The sequence below is a fragment of the Notolepis coatsorum genome (genome assembly GCF_963971535.1).
Source record: "Notolepis coatsorum genome assembly, chromosome: 11".
Classification (NCBI taxonomy): domain Eukaryota; kingdom Metazoa; phylum Chordata; class Actinopteri; order Aulopiformes; family Paralepididae; genus Notolepis; species Notolepis coatsorum.
In genome coordinates, this window is record NC_140175.1 from 30165107 (window position 1) to 30190964 (window position 25858).

Here is a 25858-nt window from a genome sequence, read left to right on the forward strand (position 1 = left end):
CAGGTTGAAAAAGCCCTCAGCTCGGAACTAGGCAAAATCTGCATATGGCTCGCCGACAACAAACTATCATTACACATGGGCAAAACAGAGTCCATTCTCTTCGGTTCAAATAACAAACTCAGCAAGACCGACGGCTTCTCGGTTACAGTGGGTGACAATATTATCACAAGGAAAGATGAAATTACCTACCTGGGTTCCATCCTAGAGGCTAATCTTTCCTGTGACAAAATGGCATCCAATGTAATAAAAAAAGTCAACAAACGAACGCGATTCTTGTACCGGATCTCCTCTCTGGTAAACAAGAATACCCTGAAGACTCTAGCAGGAGCACTCATTCAAGGGTACTACGACTATGCCTGCACCTCATGGTACCAAAGCACCTCAAAGGCACTAAAAAACAAACAAACATCTCAAAACAAGCTAGTCAGACTACTACTTGACCTGACTCCTAGAACCCACCTCACCCCTGCCCACTTTGACAACCTAGGATGGCTTAGAGTAGACGACAGAGTACAGCAACTTGCAATGGGCCTGGTCTACAAGATACACTACGCGACCAAGGTACCCATGTACATGTCAAAATACTTCCCAAAGGTCAGTGAATACCACGATCACAACACCAGAGGGAGCTCCACAAATCATGTAAAACCCAGATTCGGCTCAAACAAGGGACTAAACACGTTTCGCAATTATGCCACATCAATGTGGAACGCCCTACCTAAAGCTGTAAAGGAATGTGAATCACTACCCACCTTCAAAAACACTCTCAAAAAACACCTACGTGAGACTGCAATTCGAAACTGGCCCCTACAAATGTCCTAACCTAGTTGTACAGTAAATGACCAAGTAAGGCTTTGTCAATATTCCAATGTACAGTGTAAAATGTGTGTGTGTCCCCTTCCCAACCCCCCCCCCACCTCCAATGTACAGCCCTCACCCAACCCACCCAACCCCACCCCACCCAACCAACCTCCTCCAATGTACAGTTTCTATGCCAAATGTATATACACTCCTTTTCTGGACACTTTTGTATCACAAACAGTACTGTATTTGCAAATCTGATATGTCATAAATGTATAGATGTAGCAGTACTGTCTATCTGTATGTCATGTATGTCATATATGTTATGATTAATTGAAAATGGGGGACCCTGATGTAAACAAGACGAAAGTCTTTCTCTGGTCTGCATCCCCTTAACAATTGTATGTATTGAGCTGTACTGTACTGTACCCATTCTGCAATCTGTTAATAAACTTTTCAATCAATCAATCAATCAAACCTACAAGCCTAATGTACCAGCATGCAGCAGATACAGTACTCTGTCTTTCTGAAACACACAGGAACCCACGTGGCTGCGCAGGATGAAGGCTGTGTGTCCGTGTCTGCGTCCAGCAGGAAGCCCCACATATAGAGGCACCTTCCATTTCATCTTAGCTAGAGAGAGAGAGAGAGAGAGAGAGAGAGAGAGAGAGAGAGAGAGAGAGAGAGAGAGAGAGAGAGAGAGAGAGAGAGAGAGAGAGAGAGAGAGAGAGGAGAGAGAGAGACATTAATGAATATGAACATTTGGTTGTGAGCAAAATGATCAACGTTGTGTTTGTACTACAGGGTCAGCTTTAGCTTCACTTTCATCTGAATGGTACAAGAATAGTTTGTGTTTATGAGCGGCAGTAGACAATCCCACCACCTGATTGCAGCCTAACATTCTGTACCCTAGTATACTGTATTCTATTATTTCTATTCTCTCATACTAGGTGGAGACGACGGGGGAGGGGGGAGAGAGAGAGGCCAGTATTTCTTTATGATACTGTGTTTGTGTTCATTACAGCCATTGATTTCCCCTGCCAATCCCCATCCCTGCTGAGGGCTATACCCGTCTCTGTTGCCTCACTATTGTCACTCTCAGTGTGACGTAGCTATCAGACTTACTGTCTGACCAGTGTATGTATTCTGCAGTCATTACGCTTTAAAGTTGTAGTAGCCCGGCCCTCTACTATCTAGTGATGAGGAGGGAGGTTTACTTCAACCTTCAATGAGGAAGGTGTAAACAATGCTTTGCCTCTCTAAAGAGGAGCCAGCATAAATTAATCCAAGCTGGTAATTACAAGAGGTAACATGTAGGCAATAGCTGGTAAGAGGACATATCCCTTTTAGTAAGTAAGTAAGTAAGTTTTTATTTACAGTATTAAAGCACCTTTTCCAACGATGTTGCAAAGTGCTTCACGTGATACAGAAATAATACAAAGTATATCACACAACACAATAATTAAAACAAGGTGCAACACGGGGGCGGTTAGGTGGCGTAGCGGAGATGCGTTTGTCACCAACCCCGAAGCTGTGAGCTGGATTCGCCTGTTCGAATCCAGCTCACAGCTCCGGGGTTGTCACCAGCCTGGCTGGCCGTTCACACTAATACAATTGGCTGTATTAGAGGGTGGGAGAAGCTGGCAGGGTGGGTCTGGGTCATTGTAAACAGCGACTCCTACAGTTCGGTCGGGGCGCCTGCTAAGCGCGGATAGGACCTGAGTGGGATAGTGTGATCCTTCCACACGCTACGCCCTCTCGGGGAGGATCCGCGCTGCCAGGTGAAAAGAAGCGGTTGATTGGCTGGACGTGTGTCGGAGGAAGCACGTGATAGCCTCCACTCTCCCAGATGATCTGACTGTGGGGGGTAAGTGCGCAGCGACCAGGAAGGGATTGAGAATTGGCATACGACTAACATTGGGATGGGAGAAAATCGGAGGAAAATGGAGGGGGGAAAAGATATATAAAAAAAAAAAAAAACAAGGTGCAACACAAGAATATAAAAAACAGCTAAATACAAGAGGATAAAAACATTACAGTACAGCCCCTGAACAGGGAAGGCAAGTTGGTAGAGATGTGTTTTGGGGCAATGGGTATCTCTTTTAGGGGAATCCCGAACAATTCCAATATATATATATACAGTATATTATTTTTGGTGGTGGGGCTGCCTATTTGCTTGTGTTTTGATCACTGATTTGGTCTTCAAAGGGATACTAAGGGATACAGACTACATGTCTAAGAAGCCTATCTGATTAGTTACCAATTGGGAGTCATGTCAGTCCACCCCGGAATGTACTAATGTAAAGTGATTTGAAATGCTATGAAGCAGAATGCTATTTGCTATCCTCGTCCTAAGCTAGTGGAAGTGATGAGGCATTCTAAATTAAGTTGCTAAGCCATATCCGTGCGTCAATACCCGCTTGTCACTACACTAAATTCAGCCACTGACAGACTCACAAGTGGCCTATACTCGGCTCATGAATCGAACAGCTTTAGTGTTGGATTGGTTTCTATTTCTATTCCTGTCCGTGTGCTCTCACACATTACTGAGTTTGTGGATCTAACAGTGGTGTCGTTATTCAGCTCACCAATACTCAGTTTATGGATCTCGTTTGATGAGGAGACGGTTCCATCTTCGCCGGTGCTTTTACCACCAAACAGATAGATATCCTGGACGGGATGAAAATGTGGGGAAGACATAGTAATGACATGGAAACCACAAAGAATGTCTCGTAGTGCAGTCGAAAGTGTGTGTGTGTGTGTGCGTGTGTGTGTGTGTGTGTGTGTGTGTGTGTGTGTGTGTGTGTGTGTGTGTGTGTGTGTGTGTGTGTGTGTGTGTGTGTGTGTGTGTGTGTGTGTGTGTGTGTGTGTGTGTGTGTGTGCGTGCGTGCGTGCGTGCGTGCGTGCGTGCATGCGTGCGTGCATGCGTGCGTGCGTGCATGTGTGTGTGTGTACCTTGTCGTGGTGTGCTGAGAGTGTCTGTCCTGCTGAGGCTTGTGGTGACTCTCCCTTCATCTCCAGTCTCTGCCACACCAGACTCTCTGGGGACACAGGGTCGGATGGTGAGCAAGGTAGTATGCCATAGCCCACGCCAAAAAACAGGGTACCGGTCTCACAATCTCAGGCTACGCTAAGCTACATGTTTACTCCTTCTCCATCCCACACCAAGAGACCAACTAACTCAGACAATGTTCCTTTAATACAGCGGTTCTCAAACTACGGGCGATATATAGTGGGGTCACGGGTAGGCGATATATACCGTACTTTTCGCACTATAAGCCGCACCTGACTATAAGCCGCAGCAGCTAAATTGAATGATGTGTACATATATAAGCCGCACTGGACTATAAGCCGCATGTGTTTTAATGTTTAATGACCATATGTAAGGAGTGGAGTTTGCGGCTTAATTTGACTCAACACGGGAAACCTCACCCGGCCCGGACACGGAAAGGATTGACAGATTGATTGCTCTTTCTCGATTCTGTGGGTGGTGGTGCATGGCCGTTCTTATATTGAGCTTTAAGTTCCCACCTCTACAGAGAATGACTCCCACCTCTACAGAGAATGACTCCCATTGGGACACAATACTGTCGGACAAATAACAAGAATTAACTCATTTACAAGTTGTATTAAGTAAATAAGGGAACAGATAAATACCATTTCAATGCAGTAAAAAAAGCTATATTTTGATTTTCGGGGTTTTGTACACATATAAGCCGCACCATTATATAAGCCGCAGGGTCGAAAAATGGAGGAAAAAGCCGCGGCTTATAGTCCGAAAAGTACGGTAAATGCAGTCCATTTACAATCATCACTGACATTGTATATCTTTCAGGGTTCCATTTGACTATGCAGTATATGATGTCAAGGCAGGTAGTGGCTGGTACTGGAATGTTGCTGAATGAAACATCACTACAGTTAAAATTATATTATCAACTACTATTACAGTTGATATTTTGGATACATGGTTTTTGGATTGCTCAGGAATTCTCTGTAGCGATGTAATAATGCACCACAGTGAGGTGTCAAGTGAGTTTAGTATCACACACAGTGGTTGGTTTGTTTGGAAGCACGCAGAGAGAGTTGGACGAAGTTCCACTCGCGTTCCACTGTCAAACATCTCTGCCCAAAGACGTAGTAAACTAACCGGTGCTACCTATACTCACATTATTGTCCTTTAACATATTGAATAAATTGCATTATATTATTGTTTCCACCCATATTTTGTAGTCTCTTTTATAAATATGAACCCAAACATTTCTTGAAGAATAAAGTTTAAAGTTAAATAATACAATTTCACAACATCTGTGCAGTCATGTTTATTCACTGTGTCCATGGAAACAATGATAAACGCAGCCATAAAGGTAGGATTTCCGTACACAGAAAAAAATAGTCTGTTTACCTTTCTGACAACTACTTCACTGCATAATTCATAAATGTTCAGACAAGCGTAATCTTTGGTAATTTGATACCCTGTATGCACCCAATTCAAAGTTATAGCCACATTTTCTTTCAAACTAATTTGGCCACGGTACACATTTGGGCTCTCTTGGGCAGAGACGTTTCGCAGGCTGTGACGTACAGGCGTAGAGACCGCTCTGCGTAGGAGTGTGGTGTGAAATCAGAGGGGGAGGTGGGGAGAAGCGTTCTAAAGCTCTGTTTGTTAGCAAACAGCAAACAAAGAACACTCACAACACTCTTTTCTGACGTATTACAACAGTTACCAGAGTTATACATACAAACTCTGAACTTACCCTTTTTATGTTGTATTTTCTATGAACCAAAGCGGTGCCCAGAAGTTTTGTGCTTGTTATTTGTATAGTATTTTGTATAGTATTTTTCATTCTATATGAATTGAAAATGGGGGACCCTGATGAAAACAAGACAAATGTCTTTCTCAGGTCTGCATCCCCTTAACAATTGTATGTATTGAGCCGTACTGTATTGTACCCATTCTGCAATCTGTTAATAAAGTTTTCATTCATTCATTCATTCATTCATGGGTTTTACCTTCCAACTGTTTCTTTACCTGTGTTGAGAACATGGACATCACTCTTGTAGCTTCCATCTTCTCCACAACCTCCAAACATAAACACCTGCTCACCCACCAGAGTGAAGGTGTGATTGTACCTACACGCACGCGCACGCACACACACACACACACACACACACACACACACACACACACACACACACACACACACACACACACACACACACACACACACACACACACACACACACACAACATTAACACACACATAAACATATGTATACATAACATAAACACACACACACTTACATGCAAACAAACATACTGTATGTATACATAATATAAACATGCATATACACAAATTCCTACACACTTGCATGCAGACACAGAGGCATGCTCGCACACAAACACCAAGTTTATCCCATACAATCCTAGGATGCAAACAGCAAATAATGAAAGAAGATGATAAATGAATGCACGTTTTACACATGGAAGTACAATAAATAACCTAATGATATAAACCTGTAACTGACTACAACCCATACTGTACAGCCCTGGTCCCTGTTGTTCCAGAGGGCTGTGTGAATGTAGATTCGGTGGATAACCTTTGCTTTCATTGGATCCGTTACTAACCCCACTGTAGAACGGAGCTACTTCACTGAAATGAATAACTGCTGCCATAGTAACACTCTCTCCACTCTCTGCTATGGTACTGGCTGGCAAGCTTTCTAAGCAACTGGTGATTTCATGCCAGCTGAATCTTTACAACACTGGGCATCTCACCAAAAAGCAATGAAATGGGGGGCATTATTTGCTGCCAACAGTTCTTGGTTCTCAAGTGGCACCAAAACAGTGTACAACCTGGTGAAACTATCTGTTAGGATTGAGGGTAGTGAGGGAAGGAGAGTAGAACCCAATTTGCAGGAAAGGAATGGAAGGAGGCAGAGACGGCAGGATACGTGTAGATAAAGACTTTACTGGGACAACTACACGATACAAAAAAGAACATAAACGGCGCAGCCGAGCTGGCACTAATAACAGCGAACTGTGAACACGGAAAATAAAAGTCAATAAAACGAAACACTAACAACACCTATTTAGGATGAATAACAACAGTGCAAGACGACAAGGACAGGAACAAGAGGTAACCGGAGGTATGACGCCACAATGAGGTGAGGACAGACCACACTTAAATACAACACTAATTCTAATTGGTAACAGCTGGCACCAGTCCAAAACACAGAATAAACCAAACTAGACGCCAAAGCATTAATACAATAACAAAACCAAACAGGGGAACAACATCACACAAGGGAAGGGAAAGTCAACAACACACACAATGAAATCACATTAATCATACTATTAATTACATTAATCACATTTGTCAGCACAGGCAAAATTAACACCTGCACCATCTGATGGTCCCCTCTAGAGGGCGCCATGAGACCACTGAAGGGAGGTAGGGAACCAATTCCGCTGGAATTGTGATGGAATTCTTCTCATCACAGCCCCACAGAGGGCTGGGCCTGGGATCGTTACACTATCTTTATCTATGATACTGGCTTAGTGGCTTCAAAGACCACATATTTCTTTCCTGTCTTTAAAGACTTAGTTTGACTTTTTTTTTACTAAACCCCAGCTAGTGGAGAATACTACAAGCAGGCTTTTAACAAAAAAGTTACATACCGTGGAACATAAAGTAATACCACTAGGGTTGGGTACCGTTCACATTTGAACCGATTCCGGTACCAGTACCTATACTTGGAATTCTGTACTGGTACCCAACAATACCTTTTTTTGGTACTTTACCCTCTCTATAATAACAACAACAAAAAGTCCAAACTTCTTGATTTGAACATTATTATTTGTTGTAACTCACAACACACACCCCACACACAAGAAAAAAAATGTCATTCCTGTTGCCGTCTCGTGCAACTAGTTGTACGTTCAGAATATTACACTCTTATACTAAACATGTAAAATATGAATGTATAGCCCCTTTGGTTCCTTTTTCAGAATGTTTTTTTTTCTCTAAACCATGCTTTCAAGGTACCAAAATGTGGCACTGATTGGTCTAGCGTGAATCAGTACTCAGTAGTACTGATGTAATTCGGTCTGTACCCTTAAAGTACAGAGTTCGGTACCCAACCCTAATTACCACTGTTCTTGCATCTCTTCACTAGCTCCCTTTCAACTATAGAATTGAGTTTGAAGTCGTACTGTTAGTTTACAAAGCCTTACATGGTCTTGCCCTTCTGTACATTACAGGATATCTGTCCCCATACCATACTGGTGGAACCACTGACCAGGTGCTTTTATCTGTTCCTCTGTCTAGGACCAAGACTGCCCCATACTATCAGATCTTCCCAATCCTGTCATGCCTCTCCAGACCTCCAGGGTTCCCGTCCACCTTAACCCTTGTTTATCCCACTCTATCCCTACCCAGCTACTCTCCCTCTCTTCCTCTCTCTGAGTACAGGATGGGGTGCAGGTGCGTCTATACTTTCTGTAGCCGCATTTCTGGCGAACGCTCTCTGATTGGCCACTGACTGACGCTCTCTGATTGGCCACTGACATGTTTGCCCAATCGCGTGACGAGCTGTGTCTTTGCCCATTTCCGCGTCGAACAGCCTGCAAACTACCTGGCGTTCTATCGCCATGCTCTAAGACAAACTCTAACCTTAACCAACTTCGAAGAGTGCCTAAGCCTAACCAGTGTAGAAACTGACGTCGGCCAATCAGAGAGCGTCTGCCAGAAATGCGGCTACGGAAAGTATAGACGCGGTGCAGGTGTGTGACACCGGAGGAGCAGCTGATTAGACACCGGAGGAGCAGCTGATTGACATCTACCAGCTGATTACCATTCCTATTTAGACCTGGCTCAGATGTCATGAGGCTGCCAGATCGTAGTGAGAGTGAGCCCATTTGAGGGCCTCCGGACTAACTGTCTCCGGGACAAATAACTTGTGTGGACAGGAACTGGATGTTGAGCCTGTGCGGCCCGGATCGTGTTCTCGATGTCCCAAGTGACAGCCGCGATCACCCGGGTGGCAGGTCACTCTTCTCTCGGCTATCAACCCCCACTCTTTCCCGATCAGGAGGAGGATGTTGGAGTTCCCTCTGCCCAAGCTTTCATCCGCCGTTGTCGGAGCACTTGGAGGAGGGCTCGGGAATCCCTACTCCGGACCTCTGCCAGGTATCGGAGACAGTACGACCGACACCGGACACCTGCTCCCCACTACCGCACCAGCCAGAGGGTTTGGCTGTCTACCCGGGACCTTCCATTAAAGGTGGAGAGCCGTAAGCTGGCTCCTAAACTTATCGGCCCCTTCAAGATCAACCGCTCTGCCGTCCGTCTATGGTTACCCCGGTCCCTTCGTATCCACCCTACCTTCCATGCTTCCCGAATGAAACCTGTCTCCTCCAGCCCACTTCAACCCCCCGCTCCTCCTCCTCCTCGGATGATTGATGATCACCCAGCCTACGCGGTTTGTCGTCTACTGGACGTGCGTCGCTGTGGACGGGGTCTCCAGTACTTGGTGGACTGGGAGGGTTACGGACCGGAGGAGAGAAGTTGGATTCCCCTGCTGCCAGATCCTGGACCCTTTCCTGATAGCTGATGTTCAGCGAGCTCATCCCGACCTCCCGGGACGTACACCAGGTGGCGTTCATTGGGGGGGGAGGTACTGTCATGCCCCTCCAGACCTCCAGGGTTCCCGTCCACCTTAACTCTTGTTTTTCCCACTCGTTCACTTCCTGGACTGCCTAAAGACCTGGTTTCAGTCTTCTTCTTTTCCAATTAAATACACATTTATCATTTGTGTTTTCTCTGATTCACATCGTCTCTGCCTGTTTGTGTCTGCAGACACAAATCCATTGAGACTTAAAAATAAAATAAATTATAAAACAGTGTCTTTTTTTGTTGCTTTTAACTGTGTCAGAACTCGACTTATCTTTGCTTGTGCGTGTGTGCGTGTGTGTGTGTGTGTGTGTGTGTGTGTGTGTGTGTGTGTGTGTGTGTGTGTGTGTGTGTGTGTGTGTGTGTGTGTGTGTGTGTGTGTGTGTGTGTGTGTGTGTGTGGTTTCGCGGCCACTGGGATGAGTCTAATTAATCCCAAGAGGACCGGGATATGTAAACAGACGTGGGGCTGTTTGTAGAGCTAAATCTATACTTTATAGTATTGCTATCTGTCCATTCTCATTGTGAATTGAGACCATAAACCGTCCCTTCAAAATGGCTTAAAGAAAAAAAATATTCATCAATACGTTCTCATTTTATAGCGCCGTGAATATAAGCATTATACCGGATTTGGTCTAGTATATTTCCTGGAAGCCGAGATAATGGGCTAATAGCTAATAACGTTAAATCCAATGGCATTTCGGTTATAGATACACTCCAGTTAAAACTCAAACTGCATATGATCGGCATGATCCTCACTCACTCACGCGGGGGACGTCATTTCTGATTATCGATTACCAATAACCGCGTTAGCCTCATTAGCCTCATAGGCCGAATGCCTGGATGGCTATCAAAACAAGGCCCGGGATGTACTTTACGTGAAAAAGATCTTACCGTGGTCCGATGGGATCCCCCCGAGCATTTCCCCGTTATCGATCGCCATATGGTAGATCGATATGTCCATTGGCTGATGATAAATCCCCTTATTGCACGGTGAAATCTGCGATGCAAAACGTAATCCAAGCTACAGGCTGCAGATCCAGAATCGAGCTAACATAAAACTCCATTGAAAGTAAAAAAAAATAGTCCACCGTTCGGCCACAGGGAACACTGCATTATCACGATAGCGCCCCTAAGAGGATCTGGCCGGTATTGCACCTTCTCGAATTCAAAGAGTAGGGTATATCTGCAGTGCCGCTCTGCGACCTTGAATAGGTTATTAAAATGGAATAAAAGCAATAACAACTTGCCACGGATTTATCCGTGCTTCTGCCCACAACGGGTGGAATCGAAACACGGATATATACGTTGTTCGTCCCCATTGTGTTAAAAGTGTAATCTTTTTTAATAAAATATCCACAGAGCTTGTAGAAAGGTGTGGAATAAAAGCATTGCTTTTCCCCAAAGAAATGCACTGATTAATGAATGTATCATTAAAAAGAATGTGCGGGTCCAAAATAAATGTTGTTGTTTACATGTTGTGTGCATGTAGCCCCTCCCTACTTCCCAGGTCTCTGTGTGGAATGCACCCGATTAGATAAACGTGCCGCTAGTTGAGACTGAGAGGTCTGAGTTTGGTCTGACATGCTGGTGCTCCAGTGCGACATCTAGTAGCTGAATGTTATCTAGAGCACCTTTAACTTTTATACATTTATTTAGCATGTTTTGTAAAGCACTTTGAAACAAACCTCTTTTGTGTTTAAAGCACAATTTGAATAAAGTTGACTTGACATGACTAGGCTGCATGCAATTATGGTGATTCATGAATGCTGTATTGTTCCAGTGTTTACTGTGTAAGAGCATAAACTAAATGCATTATAAGTGATATTCAAATGTTTTTTTTATTACCGTGCAGAAGGCAAGGTCCCAGTAGTCTTCACTGGAGTCCAGGTTAGAGACACTGAAACAAAGGAGTATAAGCAGTGGTGGAAGAAGTAGGCTACACAGTTCCTGTAAAAATACCCAGATAAATGAGTACTCTGGTAAAAGCTATTGAATGTACTTAAGTATCTAAAGTAAAAGTATGCATTCTACATGATGTTTGTGTATTCCAGTGATTGGGAGCATTCAGCCCTTGATCCATTGACCTCTAAATGTTATGTTAAAGTGGTATGTGGTCCAGTTCTGCTGCTCTGAGTAAAGGTTATGTTAAAGTGGTATGTGGTCCAGTTATGCTGTACTGATTAAAGGTTATGTTAAAGTGGTATGTGGTCCAGTTCTACTGCACTGATTAAAGGTTATGTTAAAGTGGTACTGTATGTGGTCCAGTTATGCTACTCTGACTAAAGGCTATGTTAAAGTGGTATGTGGTCCAGTTATGCTGTACTGATTAAAGGTTATGTTAAAGTGGTATGTGGTCCAGTTATGCTGCTCTGATTACATCCTCTTAAAGTTGACAGGCTAAGTATATAATCTTCATACATTTTTGCCATGTTTTCTATGCAAAGTATTTTTCTTCAAAGTAACTAGTAACTAGTTCAGATAGATGTAGTGGAGTAAAATGTACAACATTTCCTTTGTAGTGGAGTAAAATAATAAAGTTCCCTAAAATGAAAAGACTCACAAGTAGCTCGAAATTGTACTTAAGTACAGTACTGGAGTAAAAATACTTACTTTCTACTTTCTAAGTTAAGACCTATAAGATCTTAGAAGAGTAGATACCATATTAATGACAATGACAATCAAAATATTCATATACTATATGAAATAGCCCAATCGATATTTGTGAATGTGAATACAGTACCTTTCTCCAAAAGCCAGAAATCAAAACTGTTCTGTTCTGGAGTTCTCTGGTTTCTAGCTTTTTGTTCTTCACGTTCACAAATAATTCTTTCTGTCCCAGACCATATGAATAACCTGGATTCTGAGTGGTTTTCCCCATTTAAGGAGCTGAAACTACCTCACAAAGCAGATAATGCTGACCTGTGTTGAAGACCATGAGGTCATCGGTTGGAACCCCCTCCGCCATCCCTCCATACACGTAGATGTTGTCTCCCATGGCAACAGAACTGTGTCTGAGGGTTCTGAGGGCCACCCCCCCAGTTGCTAGGTGATCCCACGTCAGGGAAACTGTGAGGAAATCAAGGCCGCATTAGCCTACGTCACATTTAAACCACTGGAGGACATGGATCCAGTGCCTTTTTAGCATGTGACTTCTTAATAGATACGATTCTAAGCGTTCTGTCCATTTCCAACGGTCATAGTATTCTGTAGGAAATATATTATTTGATACTGCCAATATGATTAAAATGGTGAAAAAACATCAAGGTGGTTCTTAGTCAACTAACTAATAGTCATAGGACTTTGTTGACGACTCAATTAGCTGGCTTTATCAACAAATCTGTAAGATGATCAACTATAAGAAGTAGCCTATACTTTCTGTTGGAGAAGAAGTGCATGTGAGAGAACTTAGGACAAGATAGAGAAAATAATGTACACAGTCTTAAAGGGCTAGTTCAGATTGGACTTTAAAATACTTTACCGTACCTGTGAACCGGCTCCAGCGTGTATACACTGGCTTTTTTCAAGAAACAAAATGCCAAGTTATTTTGTGTTGGAAATTGGTCACCCTTTTGCCTGTTGTGTTGATAAAGATTTTTGTTTTTTCCGGTTTTGTTTTTTTGTTTTCCGCTTCACTCAGAACCTGACCAAAAGTCAGACCATGGGTCTCAGTAAATAAGCTAATAGCTTTGTATCAACTACACTACTGGCAAGTATTTCATACAACTTAAAGGTAGAATCTGTAATGGCGTCAAACAGTGACCTCTAGGCAAAAGAGCCCTGCTTGGTGTTGTTTGTTACCTTGTTACTTTGTTTACATGTTTTATTTTGTTCTGGTGTGTGGGTTGGATTTTAATGGATATAGGGAAGGGTTTGCTATTGCTGGCCACACCTCAGGCTCTGTGAAGAGAGGTCGGGAGAAATTCACAGTATAATAAGTTACCAAACACAAACCCAAACATCAGACCAAAACAAAAACATTTAAACAAAGTGCAATACCTTTTGCCTAAAGATCGCCGTTTGACGGCATTACAGATGATATCTTTAATGTCCAAGAATCTGAAGTACTATCCCTTTAAACTCGCAAGTAGAACTCGTTGACTGAAGGACAATATTTTTTATCCCAAAGAATCGGGGTCGGCCAACGATGACCTGAAAAGGACCCTTTGCGATCGAAACATTGTCCTCCAATAAACAAGTTAGCTTAGGGAGCTTAGCGTGCTGTATCTTCTCTCTTTATCAATAAATCTATAAAGCTGTGTTTTCCACATACAAGCATGCAGAAGGGCCTCTTCAAATGCAGTGCTTACAAGAGGTGTGCTTGTAATTCTTCAGGAAATAGCTCGTTCAGCAGGGAGAAGACAAAAAGCATAGAAAACAACTAAGAGGAGGAGGGGGGGGGGGGTACGCTGGGTGATGCTCTCACCTATATCAAAGCTGTACACCCCAGGGAGGCTTTCTACAGCGTCTGGGTCCGATAATCCTCCAAACAGGTAGAGCTTTCCTTTCGCCACGCTGGAGCATAGCGGAGCAGACAGCACAGAGATAAGGTTACCCTATAGGGGTATCTATAACTAAAAGGGAAAAAGACACAAAAGGTGTTGTGCTGTGAATTTTTAAAGGGATATTGTGACATTTAAAATGTTATTTGTCAGGCACTTTGGTTATAGACCAAGGATTCAGTTACCCAAGCAATGGCTGGTTTGTTAGCACTCCTCTTAGAAGCAATCGGTACCACCGGTCGGCTGGATGCAAGCAAGCAAGATAATACTTAAAATGTCACATTATCTCTTTAAAGGTAACAGCCTGACAAAGACTTTTGGTGTCTACGGCAACAATCTCAACAACAACACAACTGTTTCCATTGACTTTGTCAGTGGTTCCCTTAACCCTTTCACTACCACACTACAGAAGGTTAACCTTTCACAACCACACTACAGACAAGAGTTTTTCAAGAGTTTTATTCATCACATACATACCAGGGGCATACAGTGAAATGCGGAAAGACGGTAACCGGACGGAGGGTTAACCCTTTGTCGTGTGGCAGTGAAAGGGTTAACCTTCTGTATTGTCGCAGTGAAAGGGTTAACCCTTTGGTAGCGTGGTAGTGAAAGGGTTAATATACTGTTGGATCTAATATACGGTACATGTCACATGTCTCGTGATGTGTCCTTTGCCTTTACATACCAGAGACCGTGTCCTTCTCTTGCTGAGGGCACTGCCCCATTCTGAGGCATCACCTCCCATGTCACCTCATCTGGGGTCACTGCAAACACAACACCCGACCCCCCACGTTTCAATCCATTAGCAATAACATCAATAATTTATACCAAATGGGAGTCAGCATGACTTGGTTTAACCTTTTTATGTTGGTTCACAAAGCAGTAGGCCTAGTGAAAACACACTTGTGCCTCTGATACTCAATATGGATAATTCAGCTTTTTCTTTTTGCCTGGTCCTTGTCAAACTGTTTTCTTGATAAAAGTCTTGTGAGTTTCTCTCTGATGTATCTCAGAGAAGGGACCTAGTTGGTTTCACTAAAATAGCCAGTGGATATTGTTCTGTTTGGAGCACCGGTTTTGAATAGACAAATTGCATAGAAGATGTTCTGCCTGTCTGCGCTCAGTGAGTCGACAGTTTAAGTGAAGAACTGAATCTGCCAAACCAAACCAGTCAGTCACTAATAATATTATGCTTCAAATTGTAGCTCATACCAACTTCCAATTTGCAGCTTGCTAGAGTGACACCCTTAGCTGTATGGCATGGAGGCCTAGCTTTTGAGGAAATGGATTCAGAATGTCATTCATCATTATACAACAGGTAGGTCCGATCACGCATTGTGATTGGTCGAGAGCATTCTAAACCGTGAGTATATTCATGATACACTCACGGTTAAATCACCATGAATATACCACTGCGCTGGCTTTAGAATGTTGTAGAAAGTTTCAACATCAACACCATCAAAACGGTAACTGTAACTGTAACTGTCAACATGACCTACTCCGCCGACAACATTACATTTGATTTAACGTACCCGCGTTAACTATAAACTATAAATAAAAGACGAGCTGGACGCACTGGAGAAAAGCCGTAATGAAATCAACACCACCAAGTCACTCCCGGAACTGTCCAAGGTGCTGATCCCCAAAGGCGCTGATGACTTTCTCAGACTTTCGCTTGCATTAGCCTAATACGTCATTCGTTTGCATTGCCAAGCTGGTTGATAGGCGCCTACTCCATTTGAAATTCCATAGCAACGAGATCTTTAGGAACTATTTGTCGACGCCAAGTTCACTGAAATCGATATAAAAGACCCTAGAATTGTCTGTATTCATCCTATATTTTTCCCGATGGTGCAACTTGCTGTATAAAAGCAATAATATACGAGAACCCGTGGGATAAATGACACAATTAAGACATTTTATAGGCTAATTAAGCAATAATACACGAGAACCTGTGGGATGTCATGAATATTGCCACGGCTGTGATGCGCCCAGAGGCATCACAGAGTGGCAATATTCATGACATCCCACAGGTTCTCGTGTATTATTGCTTAATTAGCCTATACAATTTCTTAATTGTGTCATTTATCCCATAGAAAAAAACGAATTGAAGATAAGTTGTCAAAAGGAGCTATAGAATTGCCAACCATAGCCAAAATGTTCCAGCACCTGGCCCATGGCTATAACATATTAAGATAAGATAAGACAAGACAGGATAAGATAAGATAAGATAAGATAAGATAAGATAAGATAAGATAAGATAAGATAAGATAAGATAAGATAAGATACGATATTCCTTTATTGATCCCCTTGGGGAAATTCGGGCGTTATAGCAGCATGGGGAAAGTAGAAAGTCATAAATATAGGCAATGCAATTAAATCTGAATGTAAAGAAATATATGAGATAAAATTAAATAATTAAAATAAACAGTGTAAACAATATGATTAACTCTGAATATAAGAATATTAGAAAAGTAAACCGTGCAGATGAGGGTCTGTATGCCCTCTCCGTTATATTATACGTTACAATAAATATGGGCAATAAAGAATTAGAATCTGAATATATAGGCCTACTAAGCCCTGGATATACAGTAAGTCTCATTTCAAGTGCTCTCTCTCTCTCCTCTCTCTCTCTCTCTCTCTCTCTCTCTCTCTCTCTCTCTCGTCTCTCTCTCTCTCTCTCTCTCTCTCTCTCTCTCTCTTCTCTCTCTCTCTCTCTCTCTCTCTCTCTCTCTCTCTCTCTCTCTCCACTCGTGCCAACAAGAGATGTTGAGGTTAAAGGATACGTTACCGGTGAGCATGTAGAAGTCATTCAGATAAACCGCTTGTCCATCCTAAACAGAGTAGAGTCAACGTCGTACAGATACAAAGTACAATCACCAAAAAGAGATGCAGACGCAGTCTCTGAAAAACACAGTATTGGTTTATTAGCATGACTGTTCTTACCTGGTGGGTCATAGTGGACACTCCCCCAAACAGGAAAGCAATGTTTCCTGCGACAGCCAGGGCATGGCCATGTCTAGGAGAGAGATCAGGAGTCAAGAGTCAGCTAACTAACTTTAGAGTGTTTATTTCAATTTGTTATATTGGATAATGTAATTTTATTGTGTAGACAAACAAACAAAGAAACATAATTTGAAATGTGAGTAAAACATTTCCACTTATATCACATATTGATGTCATGTTAGCGCACACACGGACACACACACACACACCACACACACACACACACACACACACACACAGACACACGCACGCACACACCTGCTTACCTGGGACTTGGCACTTCACCCTTCATCTCTTTCTCTACCCAGTGACCACTGGCTAGGGCCATTCCTGTGTCACACACACAAACATGCGTGTGCACACACACACACACACACACACACACAACACACACACACACACACACACACACACACACACACACACACACACACACACACACACAGTGAGTTAAATATTAAAATGTTTTTTTTTTTTTTATCCACCTTTTTCTCCCATTTTTTCTATATTTTCTCCCATCCCAATTTCGTATCATCCAATTCTACCCTCCCCTGTCACGAACGCTGTTCTTGCCTCCCACAAGCCGGCTGCAATGTGGACTAAGTCATACATAGCACAAGTCCCCTCCGGTACTTGAGGTAACAGCAGTCGCATCTTTTCACCTGCGCAGCTCGATCTCTCACTTCCTGATTCTACTGCGCAGGCGCACCAACCGACCTGTAGGAGTCGCTGTCACAACGCCCGATCCCCACCCATCAGTTTCCCACCCCCTAATACGGCCAATGTGTATTAGTACGGACCGACCCAGCTAAACTGAAAGCAAATAAGCGCTGGGCTCGAACTGACGAGCCCAGCGTCTTCAGCATTTCGTGGCGAGCGCCTTGCCCACTACGCCACGTAGCCACCCTAAATGTTTAACTTAAGGTTTAAAATTAAGATACATAAAGAATCGTCTCTGTCACACAGCCTGGCTACCTAGTTCTGTGTGTGTGTGTGTGTGTGTGTGTGTGTGTGTGTGTGTGTGTGTGTGTGTGTGTGTGTGTGTGTGTGTGTGTGTGTGTGTGTGTGTGTGTGTGTGTGTGTGTGTGTGTGTGTGTGTGCGTGCGTGCGTGCGTGCGTGCGTGCATGCGTGTGTGTTTGTGTGTGTGTGTGTGTGTGTGTGTGTGTGTGTGTGTGTAGGTGTGTGTGTGTGTGTGTGTGTGTGGTGTGTGTGTGTGTTGTGTGTGTGTGTGTGTGTGTGTGTGTGTGTGTGTGTGTGTGTGTGGTGTGTGTGTGTGTTTGCAACATATTATCGACAAGTAATGGCTGGATTGCTATGATGTTTTCTGTGCACATGCATGAGGAACAGATCTATTGATTTTTGAACCACTAATGCCACTATCAGGCACTACCAACCTGAGAACAAGATATCTCTAAAAGTAATAGCCATATTGCCATAATATTTGCTGTGCACATTCATGACCCCAAAGGAAGAAATCTATGACCTGTTCTCTAGTGTCCTCATCAGGCCAAACGTTCCATTTTCAAATGACCCATTACCCGTACAGTCACAAACCTGTTGAATTTGATGACACCATGACCTTTCCTCTAGCACCATGGATTTATAGTCTTGGTCTGTTGAGACTGGCAATATCGTCAACTCTTGTTTTTATCATCTACCCAGTCTAATGTTGCATACAAAGTAACAGCAAAGTAGGCAGCTTGTTAGGCCTTGGCGGAGGTCTGCACTCAACTGTGTGCATTCTTCTAGTTGTAAATAGGAGTTGTATTCAACATGGGAGGACGACATGTGTTGTACAATGTGGTAGATGTGACCTTGCCAACAAAGCTGTCCTGTGTTACTGGCAGGAACATGCTCAGGCATTTAGGGGGGTAGGGGTTCTAACAGCAAATGGGCACCTCCCATACCTAACATCTATAATGGGGAGCTGGTGGGATGCCCTTTTCTAAATATCATATTAAATACATATGCACAAGAAAAAACACACACACACCAATACACACTTTAAAAGAGGGCAGTTTCTATATGGCAAGGAAAGAGCTAGAGCTCAAGGCCCCTTTTGACCCTATCTGTGTTTCTGTGTTCAAAGTTCAGGGGCAACTCAGGACAAAACACTGAATGGGAAAGAGTGGTCCCTGGCCTGGTTAGGTATCATCTACTGTACACCCTAATGTTAGTTTTTAAGAGGTGTCCGTTGGTTGCTAAAAAGACAACAACAACAACAGCAACAACCTTTTTTGTTCCAGTTTGTGCTAAAGGAAAATGTATTATAAAAACAAACAAAGCAAATCAATGACCTACCTGTAAGATGAATTAGATACTGTATGCTCTTGCCACTGTCCTGCACCGCAGTGGATCTATGCTCCTGGTTGCATTGAAGGAGGCACCAGCCTCAGGTGGAGAGCGAGTTTAGTCCAGTTAGCTGGTTAAGCTCCAACTCACTGTCCCTGCACATTTCATCTGCTCGACAGCAATCCTTGCCCGACAGGTACACTCAGCATGGTGACTGCTGCCTAGCAACACCCCCAAACAGACCACCTAGAGGTGCACAGTAGAAAAGCACAGAAGTTATTTTTGACAGGAAGGAACAGGAGAACTCTGTATAGGATAGAATTAAATCATTTTTAATAGAAAGAAATATAATAGATATTACCATTTGTATTATTATTATTGTTGTTATTATTATGAATTGTATTATTATTATTAGTAGTATTATTAGTATTGTTGTCATTAATAATAATAATTATTATAATAATAATCATAATTGTAATAATAATCATAATAACAATAACAATAATAATAATAATAATAATAATAATAATAATAATAATAATAATAATAATAATAATAATAATAATAATAATAATAATAATAATAATAATAATAATAATAATAATAATAATAATAATAATAATAATAATAATAATAATAATAATAATAATAATAATAATAATAATAATAATAATAATAATAATAATAATAATAATAATAATAATAATAATAATAATAATAATAATAATAATAATAATAATAATAATAATAATAATAACAACAACAACAACAACAACAATAATAATAATAATAATAATAATAATAATAATAATAATAATAATAATAATAATAATAATAATAATAATAATAATAATAATAATAATAATAATAATAATAATAATAATAATAATAATAATAATAATAATAATAATAATAATAATAATAATAATAATAATAATAATAATAATAATAATAATAATAATAATAATAATAATAATAATAATAATAATAATAATAATAATAATAATAATAATAATCATAATAACAATAATAATAATAATAATACTAAAAGCATCATCATCATCATTTATCAACAAAAGCAGTAACTTCTCATTAAAGTCTGTTCGGCTGCAATAACCACCACTGTAATGAAATGCACAACACTCGTTATTGTTTGCCTCTATCCCCCATAGGCTGCATATTTAATTTAAGTCCAATGAGGCATAGTACTTAAGTCAAATGAGTCATGTTCGACTATCCCTGGATGAGTTGCTGACCATGCATTATTCATCACTCAGTGAGTGTCTTATGTAACTTGATACAACTAACATTACGCTGATAAAATACTCATCTGAGTACAAGAGCTCTTAGAACGAGCCTCTCATCTCCTTTCATAATATTATGTTAAGCCTGCGGTATCTCTCACTTAGGTCTCACGGCCTCCTCACACATTGAACTCAACAAAACCCTGACAAACTTCACCCACTATGTGACATGCAAGACCAGGGGAAACAACACACTGTCACCCGAACAACTGCCTCTTTGAACTGCTGCGGTCAGGCAAGCGATACCGGAGTCTCAAGGCGAGCACAGAAAGACTCAGAAGAAGCTTCTATCCCCAGGCCATCAGGCTGCTAAACGAACAATGAACACTACACAACAACAACCACCAAACGCACATAGCACACACATCCACACGCACACACTCACTTTAAACAAACACACTGTAGCACCCACTCCACACACTTTATAGCACACACCCACTTTAAACAAACACACTGTAGCACCCACTCCCCACACTTTATATTTATTGATGAAGGATTGCACTACAACTCGTACACCTTACTGTAAATTGTACCTAAATTGTACCTCATCCCATTTCTGCTTTGCACTATATAGTACTGTACATTAGTACACTGCATAGTATTGTATATTATATGGTAACTCAGAACATTGTACATATGTCTATACCGAACACTGTGACCTCATTTTCTTCTTCTAAATTACATGCTATACTATGTTATTTGATACTATCTTGTCTAGCACAGTCTCTGGAGCGTAACAGTAAGAAGCATTTTGTATGAAAGTATTCTGTACTTCTGTATGACAACTATTAAAGAAACTTGAAAAACACTGGACCTTCTGTATGCTAATATGAAGGAAGCATACAGTTCTACTCCCCACCCCACCCCTGACAGCAGCAGTCTGTCCCCCACCACCCACGAACACCCCCCCCCCCCCCCCCCCCACACCACCAGCCCACTGCCCCTGGAGACAGCATCATGCCCCCCTCCCCCACCCTTGACCATCACTAAGAGCCAGGTGAGGTGGCAGCTCTCCAGGATCAGTGGAAGCAAGGCCAGAGGACCACATGCACCGGGCAGCTGGCAGCTGGCAGCTGGCAGCACCGTTTCAGCACCTCTTCAACCCTCCCCCTGAGGCTGGAGAGAGGTGCCCCAGCTCTGGTAGACCTCCTGCATTGTCTCGGTTTCCAAGAAGGGACACCCTAGCTCCCTCAACGATTACAGGCCTGTCGCTCTGACGTCACACGTCATGAAGACCTTTGAGAGGCTGGTCCTGCAACGCCTCAAGCCTCTGTTGCGTGACTCCCTCGACCCCCTGCACCTCCAACTCAACATCAGCAAGACCAAGGAGCTGGTGGTGGACTACCAGAGAGGCAAGAAGAGCCCCCCCCCCCCCCCAACTCCCATCACCATCCGAGGGGATGAGGTGGAGATGGTGGAGACATACAAGTTGGTGGAGACAAGTTCCTTGGAGTACACCTGAACAACAAATTGGTCGGACATCTACAGGAAGGGAGACTCGGTCTTTCAATAATATGTGCAATAGACTGCTGCAGTCATTTTGCCAGTCTGTAGTAGCCAGCGTCCTCATTTTGCCACTGTATGCTGGGTGGGGCTACATCAACTCAAGGGACACCAACTATATTCATATTTAACAATATTGTTTACAACTCCATGCTGCTATGACGCCCGCAAGTCCCCAAAGAGGGATGGTGAGTGGGTGCCGTTTTTGGACACATTTTATAGTAAATAAGGAAATGTATGCAAAGATCATGCTAACATGTCCTCTTATTCCTCCCATGATGTAGAGCACTAGTACACTTTATGAATGTTCCTTTTATCCTGATACATTTTTATACCCGTCATTGTCTGCTGTCTATTTGTGTCATGGTGTGTTATGTGTAACTGTACTGTTATTGTCGGTGTAGATTGTGCAATATATACTGTATGTATTTGAGATGTATTGACCGTAACCTGCCACGGAACTGCAGATGAAAATTTGCTGAAGCTACTGTACAGTAAATCTGGTACAATGCATCAAATGGCAACATTTATGTTTAATAGTGTATATGATCCGTTTATCATGATCCCAAATAAATAAATAAAGTAGGTCTAGTTGAATGCCCTCTCTATACCATCTCTGTTAGTGCTCATTCAAATTCTGCCCAGTAAAGATAATGTCATGCTCACCCAAACAAAAGATATTTGTAATGGCCAGCAGGCTGAAAAGTATATAGCATATATTATGTCCATATTGAAATAGAATGATATAGTTTCACATATCCCTCCTAGCTACATGTGCACACAGTCCCCCACACATTCTGTTGTTGTTGTTTTTATCAGAGAGGCATGTGGTGTAGTGCCCCTGGAACACTTAAGCAGGATGGTGGTAATCACCATACAGTAAATTCTAATACCAGTCACCAGCTCACATTGGAATACATCCCCTTGTCAGTGCCAGGGATCGAACCAGCAACCTTTAAGTTACCAGTTGGTGTTTTCTACCGCTATTCTGCCTCCCATCTGGCCATTTGGAGAATGCCCTGAAGAATACATTATGATTATGATTCTGAAACAGTTGATCTGCCTTAGACCATGTGAGCTTAAATAGGCTACCTCCTATTATATTATTATTATTATTATAGATAATCACTTCTCTCTCTCTCTCTCTCTCTCTCTCTCTCTCTCTCTCTCTCTCTCTCTCTCTCTCTCTCTCTCTCTCTCTCTCTCTCTCTCTCTCTCTCTCTCTCTCTCTCTCTTATATATATATATATATATATATATATCACACACAAACTTACACACTTTATATTGTAATTAATATTACATGATGTTATATATGAATAATGTAAATTACAAACAAGGGATATGCAGTGAGCTAGCCTACTCAAGAGACCTTTCAGTTGCATAATGATATGCTCTACAGGCAATCAGGTTGGATACAACATAATTAGGTCAGACAGCACAATACCATACATACAGTATCTGCTTTCAGGGCATAAAAAGCAACGTCTCCTCCGTACTGTGCGACTGCCAATCAGAGCAGACACCCAACAATACGTCACTAAATGCGTTTCCTTCCTCCCAGTAAGACCAGACATCAAGTTTCAAGTTCAAGTTTCTTTAATAGTTGTCATACAGAAGTACAGAATACTTTCATACAAAATGCTTCTTACTGTTACGCTCCAGAGACTGTGCTAGACAAGATAGTATCAAATAACATAGTGCATGTAATTTAGAAGAAGAAAATGAGGTCACAGTGTTCGGTATAGACATATGTACAATGTTCTGATTTACCATATAATAATATACAATACTATGCAGTGTACTAATGTACAGTACTATATAGTGCAAAGCAGAAATGGGATGAGGTACAATTTAGGTACAATTTACAGTAAGGTGTACGAGTTGTAGTGCAATCCTTCATCAATAAATATAAAGTGTGGGGAGTGGGTGCTACAGTGTGTTTGTTTAAAGTGGGTGTGTGCTATAAAGTGTGTGGAGTGGGTGCTACAGTGTGTTTGTTTAAAGTGAGTGTGTGCGTGTGGATGTGTGTGCTATGTGCGTTTGGTGGTTGTTGTTGTGTAGTGTTCATTGTTCGTTTAGCAGCCTGATGGCCTGGGGATAGAAGCTTCTTCTGAGTCTTTCTGTGCTCGCCTTGAGACTCCGGTATCGCTTGCCTGACCGCAGCAGTTCAAAGAGGCAGTTGTTCGGGTGACTGGAGTCTTTAATGATTCTCTTAGCCTTGCCCTTGCAACGCTTGTTGTAAATGTTCTGGAGGGTGGGGAGCCCCCCTCCAATTGTGCGTTCGGCTGAACGTGTCACTCTTTGTAGTCTGCTTCGGTCTTGTGCAGTGCTATTCCCAAACCAGGAGGTGATGTTGCCGGTCAAGATGCTCTCTATTGTACATGAGTAGAAGTTCTTAAGGATCTTCTGACTGACTTGGAACTTCCTTAGGCGCCTGAGGAAGTAGAGGCGTTGTCGTGCCTTCTTCACAACACTGTCAATGTGTGTGGTCCATGTCAAGTCCTCGGATATGTAGGCTCCGAGGTACTTAAAGCTGTTGACTCTCTCAACCGGTGCCCCGTCGATGCTGAGGGGGCTGTAGTCCTTGACCCCCGACCTCCTGAAGTCCACAATCATCTCCTTTGTTTTGCTGACGTTCAGGGAGAGGCTGTTTTCCTGGCACCATCCCGCCAGGACCTTGACCTCTTCCAGGTAGGCCCTCTCGTCGTTGGCAGAGATCAGGCCCACCACCACTGTGTCGTCAGCAAATTTGATGATTGTATTGCTACTCCGCTGAGCCACACAGTCGTGTGTGTACAGGGAGTAGAGGAGGGGACTCAGAACACAGCCCTGGGGGGCCCCTATGTTGAGGGTGATGGATGAGGAGGTGCAGTTGCCTGCTCTCACCACCTGGGGTCTGCCAGTCAGGAAGTCCAAGACCCACTGGCAGAGGTCATAGTTCAAGCCCAGGTCCCTGAGCTTGGCTATGAGTATGGAGGGGACTATGGTATTGAATGCCGAGCTGTAGTCGATGAATAGCATTCTCACATAGTTCCCCTGCCTCTTGTCCAGGTGTGATGCTGCTGTGTGCAGCACATGGGCTATGGCGTCCTCCGTGGACCTGTTGGGGCGGTATGCAAATTGCAGGGGGTCCATGTTGATGGGGAGGGAGGAGCAGATGTAGCCCTTTACTAGCTTCTCAAAGCACTTCATGGCTATGGAGGTGAGAGCTACAGGGCGGTAGTCGTTGAGGCAAGCAGGCTTGGATTTTTTGGGTACAGGGATAATAGTGGACTTCTTCAGGCAGGTGGGGATGACAGCCTGTTCTAAGGACAGGTTAAATATGTCAGTGAATACTGGGGCCAGTTGGTCGGCACAGACTTTTAGGACGCGGCCGGGGATGCCGTCCGGACCTGCTGCCTTCCTGATATTCACTTTTTTAAAGGTCCGCCTCACCTCATGCTCTGTTACCCTGAACACTGCGCCTCCATCAGCAGCCGACCCCCCCCCCCCCATTGCCGTGGCTTGTGAGCTGGTGTTGTTATTACCAGCATCAAACCTCGCATAGAAGGTATTGAGGTCATTTGCTAAGGAGATGTCACTGTTCAGTTTGAGGGAGGCGCCTTTGTAGTCTGTCACCGTTTTGAGCCCCTGCCACATAGCTCTAGAGTCAGCTTGTTCAAACTGGAGTTCAATTTTATCCCTGTAGCGCCGTTTGGCCTCTGACACTGTCCTCCTTACGTTGTATCGCGCCACCTTGTGGTCATTCATGTTGCCTGCCACTAGGCCGTCGTTG

The 25858-nt window shown here is 42.7% G+C and overlaps 1 protein-coding gene across 1 annotated transcript in view; it reads right to left on the bottom strand.

Annotated features, from left to right (window-relative positions):
- LOC311237085 (uncharacterized protein) overlaps nt 1–17308 on the bottom strand; it is a gene marked incomplete at both ends in the record, with an annotated part of 28542 nt that extends 11234 nt beyond the window's left edge. Inside the window, 11 exons of the mRNA XM_084324891.1 lie at nt 1349–1434; nt 3390–3471; nt 3757–3842; nt 5831–5931; nt 11321–11372; nt 12395–12541; nt 13899–13987; nt 14660–14738; nt 16766–16808; nt 16921–16993; nt 17247–17308. Coding sequence (XP_084181017.1) covers nt 1349–1434; nt 3390–3471; nt 3757–3842; nt 5831–5931; nt 11321–11372; nt 12395–12541; nt 13899–13987; nt 14660–14738; nt 16766–16808; nt 16921–16993; nt 17247–17308 — 900 coding nt within the window. The remainder of the gene's footprint in view (nt 1–1348; nt 1435–3389; nt 3472–3756; nt 3843–5830; nt 5932–11320; nt 11373–12394; nt 12542–13898; nt 13988–14659; nt 14739–16765; nt 16809–16920; nt 16994–17246) is intronic.
- Nucleotides 17309–25858: the final 8550 nt, after the last annotated feature.